At 47.2% G+C, this 19,725-nt stretch overlaps 1 protein-coding gene across 14 annotated transcripts in view; it reads left to right on the forward strand.

Annotated features, from left to right (window-relative positions):
* The window catches only part of gtf2ird1 (GTF2I repeat domain containing 1), a 278,277-nt gene that overhangs the window by 55,573 nt on the left and 202,979 nt on the right, over positions 1 to 19,725 (forward strand). For 11 of the 14 annotated variants that reach the window (XM_070857306.1, XM_070857298.1, XM_070857299.1 and 8 more), the window contains exons 6-7: positions 578 to 894; positions 15,083 to 15,160. In XM_070857306.1, coding sequence (XP_070713407.1) covers positions 578 to 894; positions 15,083 to 15,160 — 395 coding nt within the window. The remainder of the gene's footprint in view (positions 1 to 577; positions 895 to 15,082; positions 15,161 to 19,725) is intronic. The other 3 variants (XM_070857308.1, XM_070857310.1, XM_070857312.1) reach the window with 1 other exon arrangement.

Below are 19,725 nucleotides of genomic sequence, written 5' to 3' on the forward strand. Positions count from 1 at the left end.
TCGAATAGTGCCATGGCATCTTTTTTGTGCATCCGAGGGCAGATGAGACCTCGGTTTAACGTCTCATCTGAAAGTCAGCACCTCTGACAGTGCGGCACTCCGTAAGTACTGCACTGAAGTGTCAGCCTGGACTGTGTGCTCAAGTCTCGAGTCGGGCTTGAACCCACGACCTTCTGACTCCACGGCGAGAGTGTTACCCACGGAGCTGAGGCTAATTGAAATTAAGTACTGTAGATGTGCCGTCTGAACCGCTCGTGCCTTTTGATCTTGAGGGTGAAATTGTGAGCTGGAAAGCTGATAATACTGAACTGGTCTCAGAGTTCAGCTGTATTCCCCCCCCCAGCTCCGATCTAGCGGGACTCTGAGTCCTGCTGTGTGTACCCCTTAGTCCTGCTGTGTGTAGCCCTTTACCTGGAGGCTGAGTCCCACTGTGTGCTCTTGCTTGCATATTTTACAGTTTAAAGCAGTCCAAAATTGAAAGTGAAGATCGTCAGAAGAGTCATTATGGCACAGAGAGGCCATTCGGCCCATCGAGTCAGTGGTATTCTCATTTTCTTCTTCCTCCTCATGTCTTCAGATCGTTTGTCGAGGATCTCCAGGAGCAGAGGACCTGTGTCGAGCTGGATCAGGAAATTCAGCCTGGAAAAAGCACTTGTGATTTTAATCGGGAGAGTCCAGTGGCTAAACTATCCAATCAGGACCCGAGCAATGTACGGACACCGCCACAGTTCCTTTATGACCTCCCAGGATCCAGGATCCCAGTGGATTTAAACCAGGACCTTCTGGCTACAAGGCCGACTACAAACTTTAACCGTGAGCTTTCGCCCACTGGAGCCTCAATCGTGATGGACTCGAATAAGCTCCCTCCTGCTCGAGACTGCGCTGATGATACTGGTAAAGGCCTTTTATATTTTGGGGAACTCACAACAGCAGCACTGGGGTGAACCAAGCACTCTGATGCTTTGTCATGTGCTGATTGGTCAGGGTTAGAAGAGAGAAAGTTTCATTAGCTCCCTGTGGACCTTGGCAGATACGGTAGAGTAAAGCTACTTCCACCTTATCCCAACAATGTCCCTCACCCTCTGTCTCCGATAAGAACCCTTACTGCACCAGTGTGCCACTTTCCCTGCATTCCTTTGGCCCCTGAGTTTGAACCAAGGGCTGAATTCATGGATGTAGAATCATGGCAATGCATATCGTGATTTCCTGATCTTGATAGATGGCCAAGGTTTCCCACTGGTGGCCCAAACCAAGCGAGCAGCTCCCGTAGTGCCAAGTCGAGGAGAGCTTTGTGTTGTGTCCCGTTTTAGGGACTGAGTTGAGATTTGCCAAACTGCAGAGCCTATGAGCCCATGGTCCAAGAGGTGAAGGGCCAGCTCCTAACCCACTGGACCATTGATTTGTGTCCCTCTCCCAACACTCCCGCCCCCCCCCTCTCCCCAATCACCACCATTGCGTGCAAATGGATGGCCTGATTGGTGTGGTTGCTGCCTTTTGTTAAACCCAATAGGGTATGGGATCGGGACAGTGCAGTGAGTGCTTGAGTTCTGCGATTGGCTTTGCTGCTGATAAATGCCTTCAGGTCACGAGACAATTAAGTGTAAAAAATAGAATTTTATTTCACGGAGTGACTCCTGCCTACGACAGGAAGCTGCACAGAAGCACACTGTGCATTAACCTGGAACCAGGAGCTTTTTCCATTTTTGAAGCAGCCCGCTCCCTCCAGACATAAATTTTCGTTTTTGAACCCGCTCCCGTGATGAGCCGGCGGCGGCGGGCATGCGCAGTCCGCTTCCGGTTCATTGGCAGCAGTTGCGCCCTTTAGTTAATGGGCAGTGTCTATTTACATCTGGGAGTTTTGAGACAGCCACGTAGAAACCAAATAGTCAGATCCTAAACTGGATGGGGGGGCAACACTACTTAACTGGTGCAGCCAGCGTGTCCAACCGATGGCTCAGTATTCCTTTGAAAGAGAAGCGAGAGACAAAGAGGTAGGACTTGCAATATATTCAACAATAATGAGGTGGATGACATTGTGTGTGGGCTGGAGATGTCCAACTTGGGAACACAAGAGTCTAATGTCCATCTTTCAACTTGTTCGACTTATTGTTGATCCTATTGTTAGTGACGGGGTGCAGGCAGCACGCCAGCTCCATTCACTCACTCCACTCCTTAACCAGCTCGCATTTAAAAGACGAGTAAGGCATGGCCAACTTTGATTTGTCAGTGAAACAATGTCTGTTGCCTTCTGTGGGGCAGAGCCAGAGTGTTGAATTAATACCTGCCACACTGAAGGAATGATTTCAGGAGTTTGCGAAACAGAGGAGATGGTGCCATTTGGTAGTATTTTGAGGTGCAGTTTGACTAATTGCTGCAGTAATGGATTGAATTTTACAAATTATTATTTGAAATAGCCTTGGTGCCTTCAATACATTGGCTGTTGGGTAACAATGAATGCTCTGGGTGTTGAATTATAGGTGGGTGCCTGGCTTGTTGATGCTTTGAACGAGCAGGTAAGGAACACACTGTAGGAATTACTTTGTTAATCCTTTTTTTAATGTAAGGATGTATTTTCAGCTCCTCTCTCAATGGCTCAGTGGATATGTGCACAGCCGGGCCTGGTACTGAACCTTGTGGACCAGGAAGGTCCCGGGTTCAATTACTGAGTTAGCTGATCGCGGGCAGTAAAGTGGGTGCGGGTACTACAGAGGCCTCCACGATCCCGGGTAGCGATCAGCCAGGGCTCCACCGGTTCCCTGGCATCTGCTTGTGCCGCTCTTGAACTGGCTGTTAGCAGCTGTGTGGCAGACTGCACATTATCATCTCCCTACAGGTTTAACCAAAAAAAATCCCCTCCTGTTGCTGAGAAAGTGGACCAACTCCACTCATTGAATTTACAGATGTTTTCGGTAAGTCAAGAAAGAAAGATCTTGCATTGATATTCTCAGGATCCAGTGAGTAGCTCTTTTGAAAGGGCACTGACTGCCGTTACACAAGTGAACGCAGCAGCCAATTTGTGCATGTCATGGTTCCACAAATGCCAGCTGAGGTGAACAACAGTGGCATCTGTTTTGGTGCTATTGGTTGAGGAAAGAACGTTGACCAGGCAGTGGTTCCTGTTCTCCTTCGGAAACTGCCATGGGATCTTGAATGTCCACCTGAGCGAGCAGACCGATTCAGCTTGACCACACAGCACCCCCTCAGGTTATCGACAGGAATTTCCGCCTGCTCCACCGCTGTAACTTTGGCGGTTCGGCATATACTCCGTTTATGCACTTCCCCCAACGGTGTTTCCACCGATCTTCTGCTGAGGTTACGGTGGCAGGGCGGGAGAAGCCCGTGGAAATTTCCGGAGTATGTAATCCAGTATTGAGCGCTGCTAACCAAGCCAAACTGACTGACACCTAAAGGAGTGTTGGTTGTGGGGAATCTCAGGACACGAGTCCTCCCCCATCATTTGTTGCATAATTCATCCGTGTGGCAAAGCAGTGTGGCCCTAGATCGCTGCTACATTAAAGTGCCGTGTATGAAAGAAAGACTTGCATTTATATAGCGCCTTTCATGACCACCAGACGTCTCAAAGCTCTTTACAGCCAATGAAGTGCTTTTGGAGTGTAGTCATTGTTGTAATATGAGAAACGCAGCAGCCAATTTGCGCACAGCAAGCTCCCACAAACAACAATGTGATAATGACCTGATTATCTGTTTTTGTTATGTTGTTTGAGGCAGTAGTGATACCTGCCCTGCTATATGGCTGAGACGTGGACTGTACACAGCAGGCACCTCAATGCGCTGGAGAAGTACCATCAGCGCTGCTTCCGCAAGATCCTGCAAATCCACTGGGAGGATAGATGCACCGACGTCAGTGTTGTCGCTCAGGCCAACATTCCCAGCATCGAAGCACTGACCACACTCGACCAGCTCCGTTGGGTGGGCCACATCGTCCGCATGCCCGACACGAGACTCCCAAAGCAAGCACTCTACTCGGAACTCCCACGCTGCAAGCGAGCCCCAGGTGGGCAGAGGAAAGGCTTCAAGGTCACCCTCAACGCCTCCTTTATAAAGTGTAACATCCCCACCGACACCTGGGAGTCCCTGGCCAAAGACTGCCCAAAGTGGAGGAAGAGCATCCGGGAGGGCGCTGAGCATTGAGAGTCTCGTCGCCGAGAGCATACAGAAACCAAGCGCAGGCAGCGGAAGGAGCGTGCAGCAAACCAGACTCCCCACCCACCCTTTCCCTCAACCACTGTCTGTCCCACCTATGAGAGACTGTAATTCCCGTATTGGACTGTACAGTCACCTGAGAACTCACTTTTAGAGTGGAAGCAAGTCTTCCTCGATTTTTAGGGACTGCCTATGATGATGATGATGGGAAAATATTGGCCGGGACACCGGGGATAACTCCCCTGCTCTTCTTCGAAATAGATCTTTTACGTCCACTTGAGAGCAGACCGGTTTAACGTTACATCCGAAAGACGGCATCTCCAACAGTGCAGCACTCGTTCAGCACTGCACTGGAGTATCAGCCTTGACTTTTATGCTCAGGTTCCTGGAGTGTGACTTGAATCCACAACCTTCTGACTCAGACACAAGAGTGCTACCCACTGAGCCACTAGCTGACACTATGGTCAGAGCAATACCATATATTTAAACTGCCAGAGAATATGGGCTTTACAAAATCATTCACAGCAAAATTGTGCATACCCATCAATTTGGCAGTTCTTAAGTTCTACAAAATAAGTGTATTTAACTTTCGTGTTTAAAATTTTTTTTTAAATGTAGTTCTGCAAATGGATAATTGTGAGCTTGCAGTGACCATAAGGTAACGAATGAGTTTATGGCCTTGATTCAGTCATTGCAAGGGCAAAGTTGAACTATTTTATCAACATCATGAGAAATGCTTGCTGGAATCACTGACTTTAAAATAATCGTTATTTGTGCTTAATCATAGTCATCATCATAGGCAGTCCCTCGGGATCGAGGAAGACTTGCTTCCACTCTTGGCATGAGTTCTTAAGCGGCTGTACAGTCCAATACGAGAACCACAGTTTCTATCACAGGTGGGACAGACAGTGGTTGAAGGGAAGGATAAGCGGGGAGCCTGGTTTGCCGCACGCTCCTTCCGCTGCCTGCGCTTGATTTCTGCATGCTCTCGGCGACAAGACTCGAGAAGCTCAGCGCTCTCCCAGATGCACTTCCTCCACTTAGGGCAGTCTTTCTCCAAGGACTCCAGTAGGGATGTTGCACTTTATCAGGGAGGCTTTGAGGGTGTCCTTGTAATGTTTCCTCTGCCCACCTTTGGCTCGTTTGCCGTGGACGAGTTCCAAGTAGAGCGCTTGCTCTGGGAGTCTTGTGTCTGGCATACGAACAATGTGGCCTGCCCAGCGCAGCTGATCAAGTGTGGTCAGTGCTTCAATGCTGGGCATGTTGGCCTGGACAAAGACTCTAACATTGATTCGTCTGTCCTCCCAGGAGAATTGTAGGATCTGTGGAGACATCGTTGAGGTGTCTACTATACATGGTCCATGTCTCTGAATCATACAGGAGGGCGGGTATTACTACGGCCCTGTAGACCATGAGCTTGGTGACAGTTTTGAGAGCCTGGTCTTCAAACACTCTTTTCCTCAGGTGGCCAAAGGCTGCACTGGCGCACTGGAGGCGGTGTTGGATCTCGTCGTCAATGCCTGCTCTTGTTGATAGGAGGCTCCCAAGATAAGGGAAGTGGTTAACGGTGTCCAGGGCCGCGCCGTGGATCTTGATGTCTGGGGGGCAGTGCTGTGCGGCGAGGACAGGCTGATGGAGGACCTTTGTCTTACTGATGTTTAGCATAAGCCTATGCTTTCATACACCTCGGTAAATACGTTGACTATGTCCTGGAGTTCAGCCTGTGTGTGTGCACAGACGCAGGCGTTGTCCGCGTACTGTAGCTCGACGACAGGGGTTGGAGTGGTTTTGGACCTGGCCTGGAGACGGCGAAGGTTGAACAGCTTCCCACTGGTTCTGCAGTTTAGCTCCACTCCAGCGGGGAGCTTGCCAACTGTGAGGTGGAGCATGGCAGCGAGGAAGATTGAGAAGAGGGTTGGGGCAATGTCACAGCACTGCTTGAACCTGTCTCATGATCGGAATAAGTTAGAATGAGTGCATGTCAACAGTTGAGTGTCCTTTGTTGGGCTCATTTTAAATCCAGCCCCAGGCTTTTCAAGGGACAGGCCTCTTGGACAGCTCAGACACTTCCAGCAATAATTTTACTTTAAAATCTCCCTGGCCTCAATAATTTGACATCTACCTGTAACTGCCTTCAAGTTTAATATTTTGGTGCCTGAAATCTGTTAACTGCTAGTGCAATATTTTCTTCTTGTGCCTCTTTGGCAGTCCCTCGGAATCAAGGAAGACTTGCTTCCACTCCTGAAGTGAGTTCTTTGGTGGCTGAACAGTCCAATACGAGAGCCACAGACTCTGTCACAGGTGGGACAGATAGTCGTTGAGAGAAGGGATGGGTGGGACTGGCCTCCTAATCTGAGGAAGGACGTTCTTGCTATTGAGGGAGTGCAGCGAAGGTTCACCAGACTGATTCCCGGGATGGCAGGACTGACATATGAGGATCGACTGGGCCTGTATTCACTGGAGTTTAGAAGGATGAGAGGGGATCTCATAGAAACATATAAAATTCTGAAGGGACTGGACAGGTTAGATGCAGGAAGAATGTTCCCGATGTTGGGGAAGTCCAGAACCAGGGGACATAGTCTAAAGATAAGGGGTAAGCCATTTAGGACTGAGATGAGGAGAAACTTATTCACTCGGAGAGTTGTGAACCTGTGGAATTCCCTACCGCAGAGAGTTGTTGATGCCAGTTCATTGGATATATTCAAGAGGACTTTAGATATGGCCCTTACGGCTAAAGGGATCAAGGGGTATGGAGAGAAAACCGGAAAGGGGTACTAAGGTGAATGATCAGCCATGATCTTATTGAATGGTGGTGCAGGCTCGAAGGGCAGAATGGCCTACTCCTGCACCTATTTTCTATGTTGCACACACTTTCCGCTGCCAGCGCTTGATTTTTGCATAATCTTGGTGTTGAGAGTCGAGGTGCTTAGTGCCCTCTTGGATGCACTTCCTCCACTTAGGGCGGTCTTGGGCCAAGGACCCCCAGGTGTCAGAGTGGGGATGTCGCACTTTATCAGGGAGACTTTGAGGGTGTCCTTGTAGCGTTTCCGCTGCCCACCTTTGGCTCGTTTGCCATGAAGGAACTTCGAGTAGAGCACTTGCTTTGGGAGTCTCGTGTCTGGCATGTGAAGTATGTGGCCTACCCAGCGTAGCTGATCGAGTGTGGTCAGTGCTTCAATGCTGGGGATGTTGGCCTGGACGAGGACCCTGATGTTGGTGTGCCTGTTCTCCCAGGGGATTTGTAGGATCTTGCAGAGACATCGTTGGTGATAGTTCTCCAGCGACTTGAGGTGTCTGCTGTACGTGGTCCATGTTATGTTATGGTCTTGTTCTGCAAGGAAGGATTGGCAGCCATTAGTTCAAGCAGAAACCGTCTTGTCCACCCATGAACCAGTTTTCTATGACTCTTAGCTGCTTTTTGGGGGTGGCTGAAGAAACTTGCAATTATTTTTTAAAGATATGAGTGAATCTCTTATGGCCTTGCTGATTTGTTAGTGGGAGGAAATGGTATGCATGTCTTTCAGCTGTGTTTGTTTTAACAGGCCACAATAGTAGGCAGGCGTGGATGACTCCCACTACACTGCCACAGTGGGGAGAGGACTGAATAGGAGGTGTTATGTTGTTACCTTTTTAACAGTAATAGAAGCAGGTGTCACCATCACACAGTGGACATTACCAATGTCACAAAGCGTCACTGAATTGTGACAACAGGAAATGGGTGTGACAGATGGGCAGTCTCAAGAACCTTTTGTAAACTGTTGGTCTGTCTTCTGTGGAGTTACACATGGGGAAAGAAGACTTGCAATTATATAGCGTCTTTCACAACCACCGGACATCTCGCAGTCAATGAAGTACTTTGAGTATAGTCACTGTTGTAATGTGGGAAACACGGCAGCCAATTTACGCACAGCAAGCTCCTATATTCAGCAATGTGATAATGAACAGATAATCTGTTTTTGTTATATTGATTGAGGGCTAAATATTGGCCAGGACACCGGGGACAATTCCCCTGCTCTTCTTCGAAATAGTGCCATGGGATCTTTTACGTCCACCTGAAAGAGCAGATGGGACCTCGGTTTCACATCTCATCCGAAAGATGGCACCTCCAACAGTGCAGCACTCCCTCAGCACTGCACTGGAGTTTCAGCCTAGATTTTTGTGCTCAAGTCTCTGGAGTGGGACTTGAACCCACAACTGTCTGACTCCGAGATGAGTGTGCTACCCACTGAGCCACAGCTGACACTTTACGTCAAAATCAAGTGTCATTTTCAGGTGAAACAGGGTTGAGCGAAGGAGATAACTGGACCAGGGCATACGGATGTAATTGAGTATCCATTTTGAAGTCATACATTCTGTTCTTTATAAGTGGAATTATAAAAATAAACTCCTGTGTCCATGATTATAATGGAAACTTCCTACGCAAACCTGTTGCCCTGTAATTACAGCTTCCCTCCAGTGGTGATGCTGTTTCTATAAAGGTGGAGATAGGAATTTATAATGGTGGAACAGGTTGTCAGGAAGTAGACGCAAGGTATTTGATATATAGCTATCGGCACATTTAAATGCATCATGATTATACACTACACTATCTCCTTTGATTTTTAACTTTGGCATATCAGACTTACTGGGGGTGATTTTAACCTAACCTACCCATCGGGAAACTAAAGGGATCGAGAGTAATCTTGGCTGTACTACCCCGCCTGATTTTTGTCGCCATTTAAGTCGGTGGAGAGTAATATTGGGCGCGTTGTAAAATCGGTGATTCAGCTGCTCCCATGGGTTTCCCGCCTGGTGAGTGAGGTTAAAATCTCCCGCACTGAGTCGGTTGCTGCGAAAGTCCTGCAAATCCCCTGGGAGGACAGGCGCACCAACATCAGCGTCCTCGACCAGGCCAACATCCCCAGCGTTGAAGCACTGACCACACTTGAACAGCTCCGCTGGGCAGGCCACATTGTCCGCATGCCAGACACGTGACTCCCAAAGCAAATGCTCTACTCTGAACTCCTTCACGGCAAACGAGCCAAAGGTGGGCAGAGGAAACGTTACAAGGACACCCTCAAAGCCTCCCTGATAAAGTGCAACATCTCCACTGACACCTGGGAGACCCTGGCCAAAGACCGTCCTAAGTGGAGAAAGTGCATCTGGGAGGGTGCTGAGCACCTCGAGTATCGTCTATCGTCGTCGAGAGCATGCAGAAATCAAGCGCAGGCAGCGGAAGGAGCGTGCGGCAAACCAGTCGCACCCTCCCTTACCCTCAACGACTATCTGTTCCATCTGTGACAGGGACTGTGGTTCTCGTATTGGACTGTTCAGCCATCTAAGGATTCATTTTAAGAGTGGAAGCAAGTCTTCCTCGATTCCAAGGGACTGCCTGTGGTGATGATGACTTCTGAACGAGTGCAGTTTTATGGAAGAAGAATTTATGGATAAATTCATACTTTAATAGAATACTTTCTGAATTTCAACCTGGTGATATTCCCAGAATATCCCATAATGATATAACCATGATGAATCAGATCATCTTCAAAGACAGACATCAATCTGCCACCAGTTCCCAATCGGAAGTGTCATGTTAAGAGTTATGTTAAGAGTGGAAGCAAGTCTTCGTCGATTCCGAGGGAATACCTATGATGATAAGAGAAAACTATCATACAGCAGTGCAAACCAGTCGTTGTGGAGCAGAGTGTCGAAAGCTCATCAGTGACGTTCATGTCGGAGTGCTGAATGTGCCCCTACTAGGTTGCACAACCTTCAAACCCACTGCTTCTAAACAAATGGATCCATGAGTAAAAACAATGCACACTGACTGTAGGACATTAGCTGGCATGGCCAGTGCAGAGTTGGTATTTTTTTCTGCACCCGTATACCTCCCAGGAGTTCAGACATCTCTGACCCAATGGGAATTATGGAGCTCATGATCATTAGTTTCCCAAACGGAGATTGATTTACAGAATTGGCTTTGCACTGTAAATTTTTTCCTGAGGAGGTGGACACAGAGATTGTAGAACCACTAGAGGTCAGTGTAGTACAGTTAGCCTTGGTTACCATTCAGAGAGAGATGGTACAACAGAAACATGGGGCCCAAGTTTCCCCAGGAGTTGCTCCGTTTTTTTTTGGAGCAACTAGATTTTTTTGGAGTATCTTAAAAATCGCAATTCTGCCCATTTTAATTTTCTCCAGTGTAAATGAGTTAGTTAGGTTTTTTTTTAAAAGTTTAGTTTTTTTTCAAAAGGGGGCGTTACCAGCCAATTATGCCTGTTTTGGCCATTTAAGCCAGTTTAAAGGTTGCTCCAAACTAACTTAGGCCAGCGTATGTGGCCGCACAGAAAAACCTTGTGGTGAGTTAAGAAATCAGTGCAGGTAGCCAGAGATGGGGTGGGGGGGGGGGGGGGGAGGAAAGGGAGGTGAGAAGACCTTGCAAAGAACTAAACACCTTCACATTCACTAAATATATTCAAAAAGGAGTTAGATGTAGTCCTTACTACTAGGGGGATCAAGGGGTATGGCGAGAAAGCAGGAATGAGGTACTAAAGTTGCATGTTCAGCCATGAACTCATTGAATGGCGGTGCAGGCTCGAAGGGCCGAATGGCCTACTCCTGCACCTATTTTCTATGTTTCTACAACAACATTAAAGAAGCATAAGTATATTTAAAGCACCAAGCAAAGTACAAAAATAAGCATTCAATAACAAATAAAAAAAATACAAGGAAGCTGGGAGGACCTGCACCTAGCACCAAGACTTACAAAGCACTAAACAACTAGATTAAAAATTGATTGGTAAACTAGCAAATACATTACAGCAAGTCCTGTAAATAAGAGTTTTCTGAAGGACATTTTGATGAGCAGGTTTATTCTATCCACTGAAGCACAGTGTGTTTTATTTCCTTGCAGAATGTTTTTATATGGTATTCTTGTACCAACAAAGGCACCTTTATCAAAAGCTTACAAGAATGTTATATATAACATTTAAACTATTTATTTATTTTTTTAGAATTTTATACTCTCAATCTCTGTTTGTTGTTTGTCTTGTTTGGTCTTTAGTTCCAGTCTGACCGGCTTTGCTGTTGGATTTGGCTTATACTACCTCTCCCAAGATCCTACAATAAAGCTGTTTTTTTAATATTTGCTTTGAGCAGATGCAGCTTCTGGTTTGTAATGTTAAAAAAAATGTTCATGGGGAGGGGACTTTAATTTATCCAGAGCAATGTAACTTTTCTTCTTAAATGTGAAGCCGTTAAGATAGATTTACATATTTATGATCGAGATTAGTTTTATTCCAATTCCATTTTTAACTCCATTATCTGAAAATATTATAATCCAACATTATGACTTGCTTGATTTTGGGGTTTTATTTTGGACTGAGCATTTATGTTAGACAAAATTATGCACATTCAAGAACTATGCACTCTAGCAACTGTGCCAGAGGATTTCTGTCAGCATGCTGCTAAAACACCGTAATAGCCAACTCTCAAGTACTTTGCAATATGTCAACATGATTTCAATTTTACTTACAAATACAAATATTCCGGTAGCTAATCTGGCCGCCGATGAGGGAGCCCATTAGGCCAGGGCTAGGGGCGGCGTGCTTCGGGCCCCTCCCACACAGCCTGCAGAGCACACGCAGAGATTGTGGGGGCAAGGAGCAACTGCACATGCGCGCACACTCTAGCGCGCATGTGCAGAGGTCCCCGCACTGTTTTCAGCGCTGGGACCTGGCTCCGCCCCCACTGCTTGTGCTGCGCCACGCCAAGGCCTGTAACATTCCAAGGAGCGGGGAGAATTCCTCGGTAAGTTTTCGGCGCCGTTTTTAGTGTAGAAAGTCAGCGCACCTCACGGAGCTGCGCCGTTTTAACCGGGGGCGGCAAACTTGAGCCCATTGAAACATAGAAAATAGGAGCAGTAGTAGGCCATTTGGCCAATCGAGCCTGTACCACCACTCAATATAATCATGGCTGATCCTCTATTTCAACACCATATTCCCGCTTTCTCCCCATACCCCTTGATGCCTTTTGTATCTAGAAATCTATCTATCTCCTTTTTAAATATATTCAGTGACTTGGCTTCCACAGCCTTCTGTGGAAGAGAATTCCACAGGTTCACCACCCTCCTGAGTGAAAAAATTTCTCCTCATCTCGATCCTAAATTTCCTACCCTGTATCCTGAGACTGTGACCCCTTGTTCTAAACTTCCCAGCCAGGGGAAATATCCTCCCCACATCCAGCCTGTTCAGCCCCGTCAAAATTTTATATGTTTCAATGAGATCCCCTCTCATTCTTTTAAACTCTAGTGAATACAGGCCTCTCCTCCTCAGTCCTGCCATCCCAGGAATCAGTCTGGTGCACCTTCGCTGCACTCCCTCTATGGCAAGTATATCCTCTCTTGGGTAAGGAGACCAAAACTGCACACAATACTCCAGGTGTGGTCTCACCAAGGCCCTGTATAACTGTAGTAAGACATCCTTGCTCCTGTACTCTCATCCTCTTGCAATGAAGGCCAACATACCATTTGCCTTCCTAACTGCTTGCTGCACCTGCATGTTTGCTTTTAATGATTGGTATACAAGGACACCCGGGTCCCTTTTGTATACCCACATTTCCCAAGCTATCACCATTTAAATAATACTTTGTTTTTCCTACCAAAGTGGAAACTTCACATTTATCCACGCTATACTGCATCTGCCATGTGTTAGTCCACTCGCTCAACCTATCTAAATCGCCTTGCAGCATCTTTGCATCCTCCTCACAACTCACAATCCCACCTAGTTTTGTGTCGTCAGTAAACTTGGAAAATTACATTATATATTTATATATTATATATATTGTGAATAGCTGGGGCCCAAGCACTGATCCCTGTGGTACCCACTAGTCACTGCCCGCTACCCATAAAAAGACCCGTTTATTCCTACTCTCTGTTTCCTGTCAGTTAAACAATTTTCAATCCATGCTAGTATGTTGCCTTCTATCCTATGTGCTTTAATTTTGCACACTAACCTCTTTTATGTGGGACTTGATCAAAGGTCTTCTGAAAATCCAAATACACTACATCCACTGGTTCTCCCTTATCTATATCAGTTATATCCTCAAAAAAACTCCAGTACGATCCAGCCAAACATTATTTTCCTTTCATAAATCCATGCTGACTTTGTCTAATCCTGTTGATATTATCTAAGTGTCCCGTTATCACATCTTTAGAATATACTTTAGCATTGTCCCTACTACTGATGTCAGGCTAACCGGTCTGAAGTTCCATTTTCTCTCTCCCTCCTTTTTTAAATATTGGGGTTACATTTGCCACCCTCCAATCTGCAGGAACTGTTCCATAATCTATAGAATTTTGGAAGATGACAACCAATGCATCCACTATTTCCATGGCTACCTCTTTAATACTCTGGGATGCAGATTATCAGACCCGGGGGATTTCAGTCCCGTTAGTTTCTCCAGCACTATAGGGCTCAATTTTGGCTACTAGAGATTTCTGGCATACTTACCAGAGGTGCGCCAGTTTTCCACACGTGGAAGTGTGCCAAAAATCTTCGGGCCGATTTTGGCCGCTGTCATGGGTCTTCTAGTTGCTGGCGTGGTGTGGTGACTGGGTCTGTGGGCGGAGCCAGCGTCCTGCGCTGGAAACACTGCCGGGACGCTGGACATGCGCAGTAGGATTGGGAGTGCCGTGATCGCGCATGCGCAGTAGAATCGGGTCAGTGGGTGAGTGAGTGAGCTGCAGTTTCAACTGACCGCACATGCGCAGTAGAATCGGGCTGCCATTAGGGGAGAAGTTAGGAAAAGCAATAAGCATAACAATAATCGCTACCCCCCCCCCAGACAGAATCAAAAAGCAACATTGCAGCTTATTGTTTATCAGATCCAGCGGATCTTCTGTGTTGTATCAGAGAATTGAGTCATCCCCCCTTCAGCCTCCCTATACTTTGCTGTGTTTCTGCCCAGCCCAGCCTAGCCTCTCCTCCTTTCTCCTCCCTCCCCCCTCCACCACTTCCCTTCAGCCTCCCGATGCGTCTTTGCCGGCCGCCCCTTTCCCAGGCCGAATGGCCTCCCGTACAGGCCGGCCCGCTGCCTTCCCCAGCCGAGTTCAAATTCAAGGTAGGATTTACTACAATTATTTATTTGTTATTCAATTGTTTACCTGAGTTCTTTATTTTTATTGCGTTATTTCAACTTTTATTTGCAATGTTTGGTGCTTGGGTGCAGGTCCTTACTTACTTACCTGCGCCGATTTCTTAACTGCCCGGAAGGTTTTTCAGAGCTGGCCACATACGCTGACCTAAGTGGATTTGGAGTAACCTTTAGCTGGCCAGAATTGCCTAAATGGCCAAAACTAGCGTAAGTGGCTGGGAACGCCCCCTTTTGGGGGAAAAAAAAACCTGAACTAAAAAAAATCGTACCTAACTGAGTTACTCTGGAGCAAGTTGATCGGGGAAAATAGGGTTTTTTTAAACTTACGCCAGAAAAAACAACTTACTCCAAAAAAAATTGGAGCAAGTAGTGGCCAAAATTGATTTTCTTACTAATAATCATTTCCTTTAATTCCTCTTGCTCACTAGACCCTTGGTTCCCTAGCATTTCTGGGACGTTATTTGGTTCTGTCTTCATGGAAGAGGACACCAAAGTATTTATTTAATTGTTCTGCCGTTTCCTTGTTCCCCATTATAAATTCTCCCATTTCTGACTGTAAAGGACCTACATTTGTCTTCACTAATCTTTTTCTTTTTACATACTTGTAGAAACTTTTGCAGTCAGTTTTTATGTTCCTTGCAAGTTTACTCTCATACTCCTATTTTTTCCCTCTTAATCAATCTCTTGGTCCTTTTCTGTTGAATTCTAAACTGCTCCCAATCCTCAATCTGGCAACTTAGTATGACTTCTCTTTGGATCTGACACTATCCTTAATTTCTTTTATTAGGAAAGGAGGGTCCCAGTGGAGAGAAATCTAGAATGCTAAAGAGAAAAGAAAAGGAAGCAATGCAGGAAAGTGATTGTGGTAAGGATAACCAGATTATGTCAGGAAGGGACAGAGCATACCAACAAGAGTGCACTAACAAATAAGGTCCAGGTTTTGTGTTTTTGAGCCAGAAAGAAATGTATAACTGTTGCAATTCATGCCTTCATTCCTTAAATGTTAGCCATTGCCTATCCACTGTCATGCCTTTTAATGAATCGTCCCAATCTATCATAGCCAATTAATTCCTCATACCTTCGTAGTTTCCTTTGTTTAGATTTAGGACCCTCGTTTCGGATTGGACTACTTCACTTTCCATCTTAATAAAGAATTCAATCATGTTATGGTCACTCTTCTCATTGCCACCTAGGATAGCCTGTTCCCCAGTAGGCTCCTCAACGTATTGGTCTAAAAAAACCCATCTCGTACATACTCCAGGAATTCATCTTCCACAGTATTATTACTAATTTGGTTTGACCAATCTATATGTAGAATAAAGTCACCTACGATTACTGTAGTACCTGTTGTGTATCTGTAAAGCATGCACTCCCATGTTCCACCACCAGGGAGCGCATCCCCTGAAGTCCCAAGGGATCCCAGCATCCCTTGGGAGCACTGTATATAAGCCAGCCCCAAATACCTGTTCCTCATTCTGGAGTGTCTTATTAAAGACTGAGGTCACTGTTACTTTAAACTCCGTGTGCAGCCTCATCTGTGTTAGGAACACAATAACTGGCGACGAGAATACGAATCCAACGCAAAGATGCAGCAAACTGTGGGCATCCTGGAGAAGTTCTCGGAGGGTGAGGACTGGCAAGCCTATGTCGAACGACTAGACCAGTACTTAGTAGCCAACGAGCTGGACGGAGAAGGAAGCGCTGCAAAAAGGAGAGCGGGTCCTCCTCACCGTCTGCAGGGCACCGACCGACAGCCTCATGAAGAATCTTCTGGCTCCGGTGAAACCCACAGATAAGTCGTAAGAGGAGCTGTGTACACTGGTTCGGGAGCATCTTAACCCGAGGGAGAGCGTGCTGATGGCGAGGTATCTGTTCTACACGTGCCAGCGATCTGAAGGTCAGGAAGTGGCGAGCTACGTCGCTGAGCTAAGGTGACTTGCAGGACAATGTGAGTTTGATGGCTACCTAGAGCAAATGCTCAGAGACTTTTTTGTACTGGGCATTGGCCACGAGACCATCCTACGAAAACCTTTGACTGTAGAGACACCGACCCTCAGTAAAGCCATTGCGATAGCACAGACGTTTATGTCCATCAGTGATAACACCAAACAAATCTCTCAGCACACAAGTGCTAGCAATGTTCATAAATTAATTGGAACTGTGTTTGCAAGCAGAAATGTACAGGGCAGAACCCACGAGTCTGCAACTGCCAGCAGGCCTCAGGTGACCCAGATGGCTGAGTCTGCAACAAAGGATGAATGCAAGGCAATTCACACCTTGTTGGCATTGTAGAGGCTTCCATTCAGCCTATTCATGCCGCTTCAAAGGGTATGTTTGCAAGAGCTGTGGAACAATGGGACACCTCCAACGAGCTTGCAAATGAGATGCAAGCTCTGCAAAACCTGCTAACCACCACGTGGCAGAGGAAGATCGGTCCATGGTGGATCAAAGCAATTTCGAGCCTCAGAGAGGAGGCAGATGTTGAAGTACACTGGGTGCGCACATTTTCGACGAAATGTCCACCTATAATGCTTAACGTAAAATTGAATGGCTTGCCCGTAGCCATGGAACTGGACACTGGCGCTAGCCAATCCATCATGAGTAAAAAGATGTTTGAGAGACTGTGGTGCAACGAGGCATTCAGACCAGTCCTGAGCCCCATCCACACGAAACTGAGAACGTACATCATAGAAACATAGAAAATAGGTGCAGGAGTAGGCCATTCGGCCCTTCTAGCCTGCACCGCCATTCAATGAGTTCATGGCTGAACATTCAACTTCAGTACCCCTTTCCTGCTTTCTCGCCATACCCCTTGATCCCCCTAGTAGTAAGGACCTCATCTAACTCCTTTTTGAATATATTTAGTGAATTGGCCTCAACAACTTTCTGTGGTAGAGAATTCCACAGGTTCACCACTCTCTGGGTGAAGAAGTTCCTCCGCATCTCGGTCCTAAATGGCTTACCCCTTATCCTTAGACTGTGACCTCTGGTTCTGGACTTCCCCAACATTGGGAACATTCTTCCTGCATCTAACCTGTCTAACCCCGTCAGAATTTTAAATGTTTCTATGAGGTCCCCTCTCATTCTTCTGAACTCCAGTGAATACAAGCCCAGTTGATCCAGTCTTTCTTGATAGGTCAGTCCCGCCATCCCGGGAATCAGTCTGGTGAACCTTCGCTGCACTCCCTCAATAGCAAGAATGTCCTTCCTCAGGTTAGGAGACCAAAATTGTACACAATACTCCAGGTGTGGCCTCACCAATGCCCTGTACAACTGTAGCAACACCTCCCTGCCCCTGTATCAAATCCCCTTGCTATGAAGGCCAACATGCCATTTGCTTTCTTAACCGCCTGCTGCACCTGCATGCCAACCTTCAATGACTGATGTACCATGACACCCAGGTCTCTTTGCACCTCCCCTTTTCATGACCCACAATGGGATCAAACATGTCACCTCGGCCCCGTTTAAACCTGCCTCCAATGGGCAGGCAGAGCGGGCAGTACAAACCATCAAACAGAGCCTTAAACGAGTCACAGAAGGCTCACTCCAAACCCGCCTGTCCCGAGTACTGCTCAGCTACCGCACAAGACCCCACTCGCTCACAGGGGTGTCCCCGGCTGAGCTACTCATGAAAAGGACACTTGAAGCCAGACTCTCGCTGGTTCACCCCAACCTGCATGATCAGGTAGAGAACAGGCGGCAGCAACAAAATGTAAACTATGGTCGCGCCCCTGTGTCACGGGAAATTGATCTGAATGACCCTGTGTATGTGCTAAACTATGGACATGGTCCCAGGTGGATCGCAGGCACAGTAATAGCTGAAGAAGGGAGTAGGGTATTTGTCGTCAAACTGGACAATAGACAAATTTTCAGAAAGCACCTGGACCAAACGAGGCTGCGGTTCACAGACTGCCCTGAACAACCCACAGCAGACACCACCTTTTACGAGCCCACAACACACACCCAAACGATCAGTGACACCACGTCGGACCAGGAAATCGAACCCAACAGCCCAGCAAGGCCAGGCTCACCGAGCAGCCCTGCAGGACCAACAACACGCCAGCCCAGCGAGGGCACAGCCAAAACACCAGAACAGACATTTGTACCGAGGCAGTCCACCAAGGAAAGAAAGGCTCCCGACCGCCTCACCTTGTAAATAGTTTTCACTTTGACTTTGGGGCGGGGCGGAGAGTGATGTGTAGCTGTAAAGCATGCACTCCCATGTTCTGCCACCAGGGAGCGCATCCCCTGAAGTCCCAAGGGATCCCAGCATCCCTTGGGAGCACTGTATATAAGCCGGCCCCAAGCCTTTCCTCACTCTGGAGTGTCTTAATAAAGACTGAGATCATTGTTACTTTAACCTCCCTGTGTGCAGCCTCATCTGTGTTCGGAACACAATAGTACCCTTGTTACAAACATCTCTAATTTCCTGTTTGATGCCGTCCTCTACATTACCACTACTGTTTGGAGGCCTATAGACAACTCCCACCAATGTTTTCTGCCCCTTGGTGCTCCTTAAGCTTCACCCAGACTGATTCTACACCTTGATTTTCTGAGCCAATATCATTTCTCACTGTTGCTCTGCTTTCATCACACTGCCCTCTTTTTCCTTTTTTTCCTGTCCTTCCTAAATATTGAATATCCTTGGCTATTCAGTTCCCAACCCTGGTCATCCTGCAACCATGTCTCCGTAATTGCAACTATATTGCATCCGTTTACATCTATTTGCGCTGTTAATTTGTCTACCTTATTATGGATGCTTTGTGCATTCAAAAACAGTGCTTTTAGATTTATCTTTTTATCATTATTAGACATCGCAACATTATTTTGTACTATAGCCCTATTTGTCTTATCACTATTTTTTCTTACCTGGACCCTATTTGTTGGTGCACTTTTTTTTTGTTGGTATGTTCTGTCCCTTCCTGACACAATCTGGTTATCCTTAACACAATCACTTTCCTCCATTGCTTCCTTTTCTCTTTAGCATTCTAGGTATCTCTCCACTGGGACCCTCCTTTTCCCCATCCCCTGCCTCCTGCCTACCCCCCACCCCATCCCTTCCTCTTTCTCCCCCCCCCCCCAATCCCCCCCTCTTCTCTTCTCTCCTCCCCCAATCCCCCCCTCTTCTCTTCTCTCCTCCCCCAATCCCCCCCTCTTCTCTTCTCTCCTCCCCCAATCCCCCCCTCTTCTCTTCTCTCCTCCCCCAATCCCCCCCTCTTCTCTTCTCTCCTCCCCCAATCCCCCCCTCTTCTCTTCTCTCCTCCCCCAATCCCCCCCTCTTCTCTTCTCTCCTCCCCCAATCCCCCCCTCTTCTCTTCTCTCCTCCCCCAATCCCCCCCTCTTCTCTTCCCTCTCCCCCCCCCCCCCCCAATCCCATCCTCTCTTCCCCCCCCCCCCACCCCCCAATCCCATCCTCTCTCTTCCCCCCCC

Source organism: Pristiophorus japonicus, chromosome 16, assembly GCF_044704955.1.
Source record: "Pristiophorus japonicus isolate sPriJap1 chromosome 16, sPriJap1.hap1, whole genome shotgun sequence".
In the NCBI taxonomy this organism is placed as follows: domain Eukaryota; kingdom Metazoa; phylum Chordata; class Chondrichthyes; family Pristiophoridae; genus Pristiophorus; species Pristiophorus japonicus.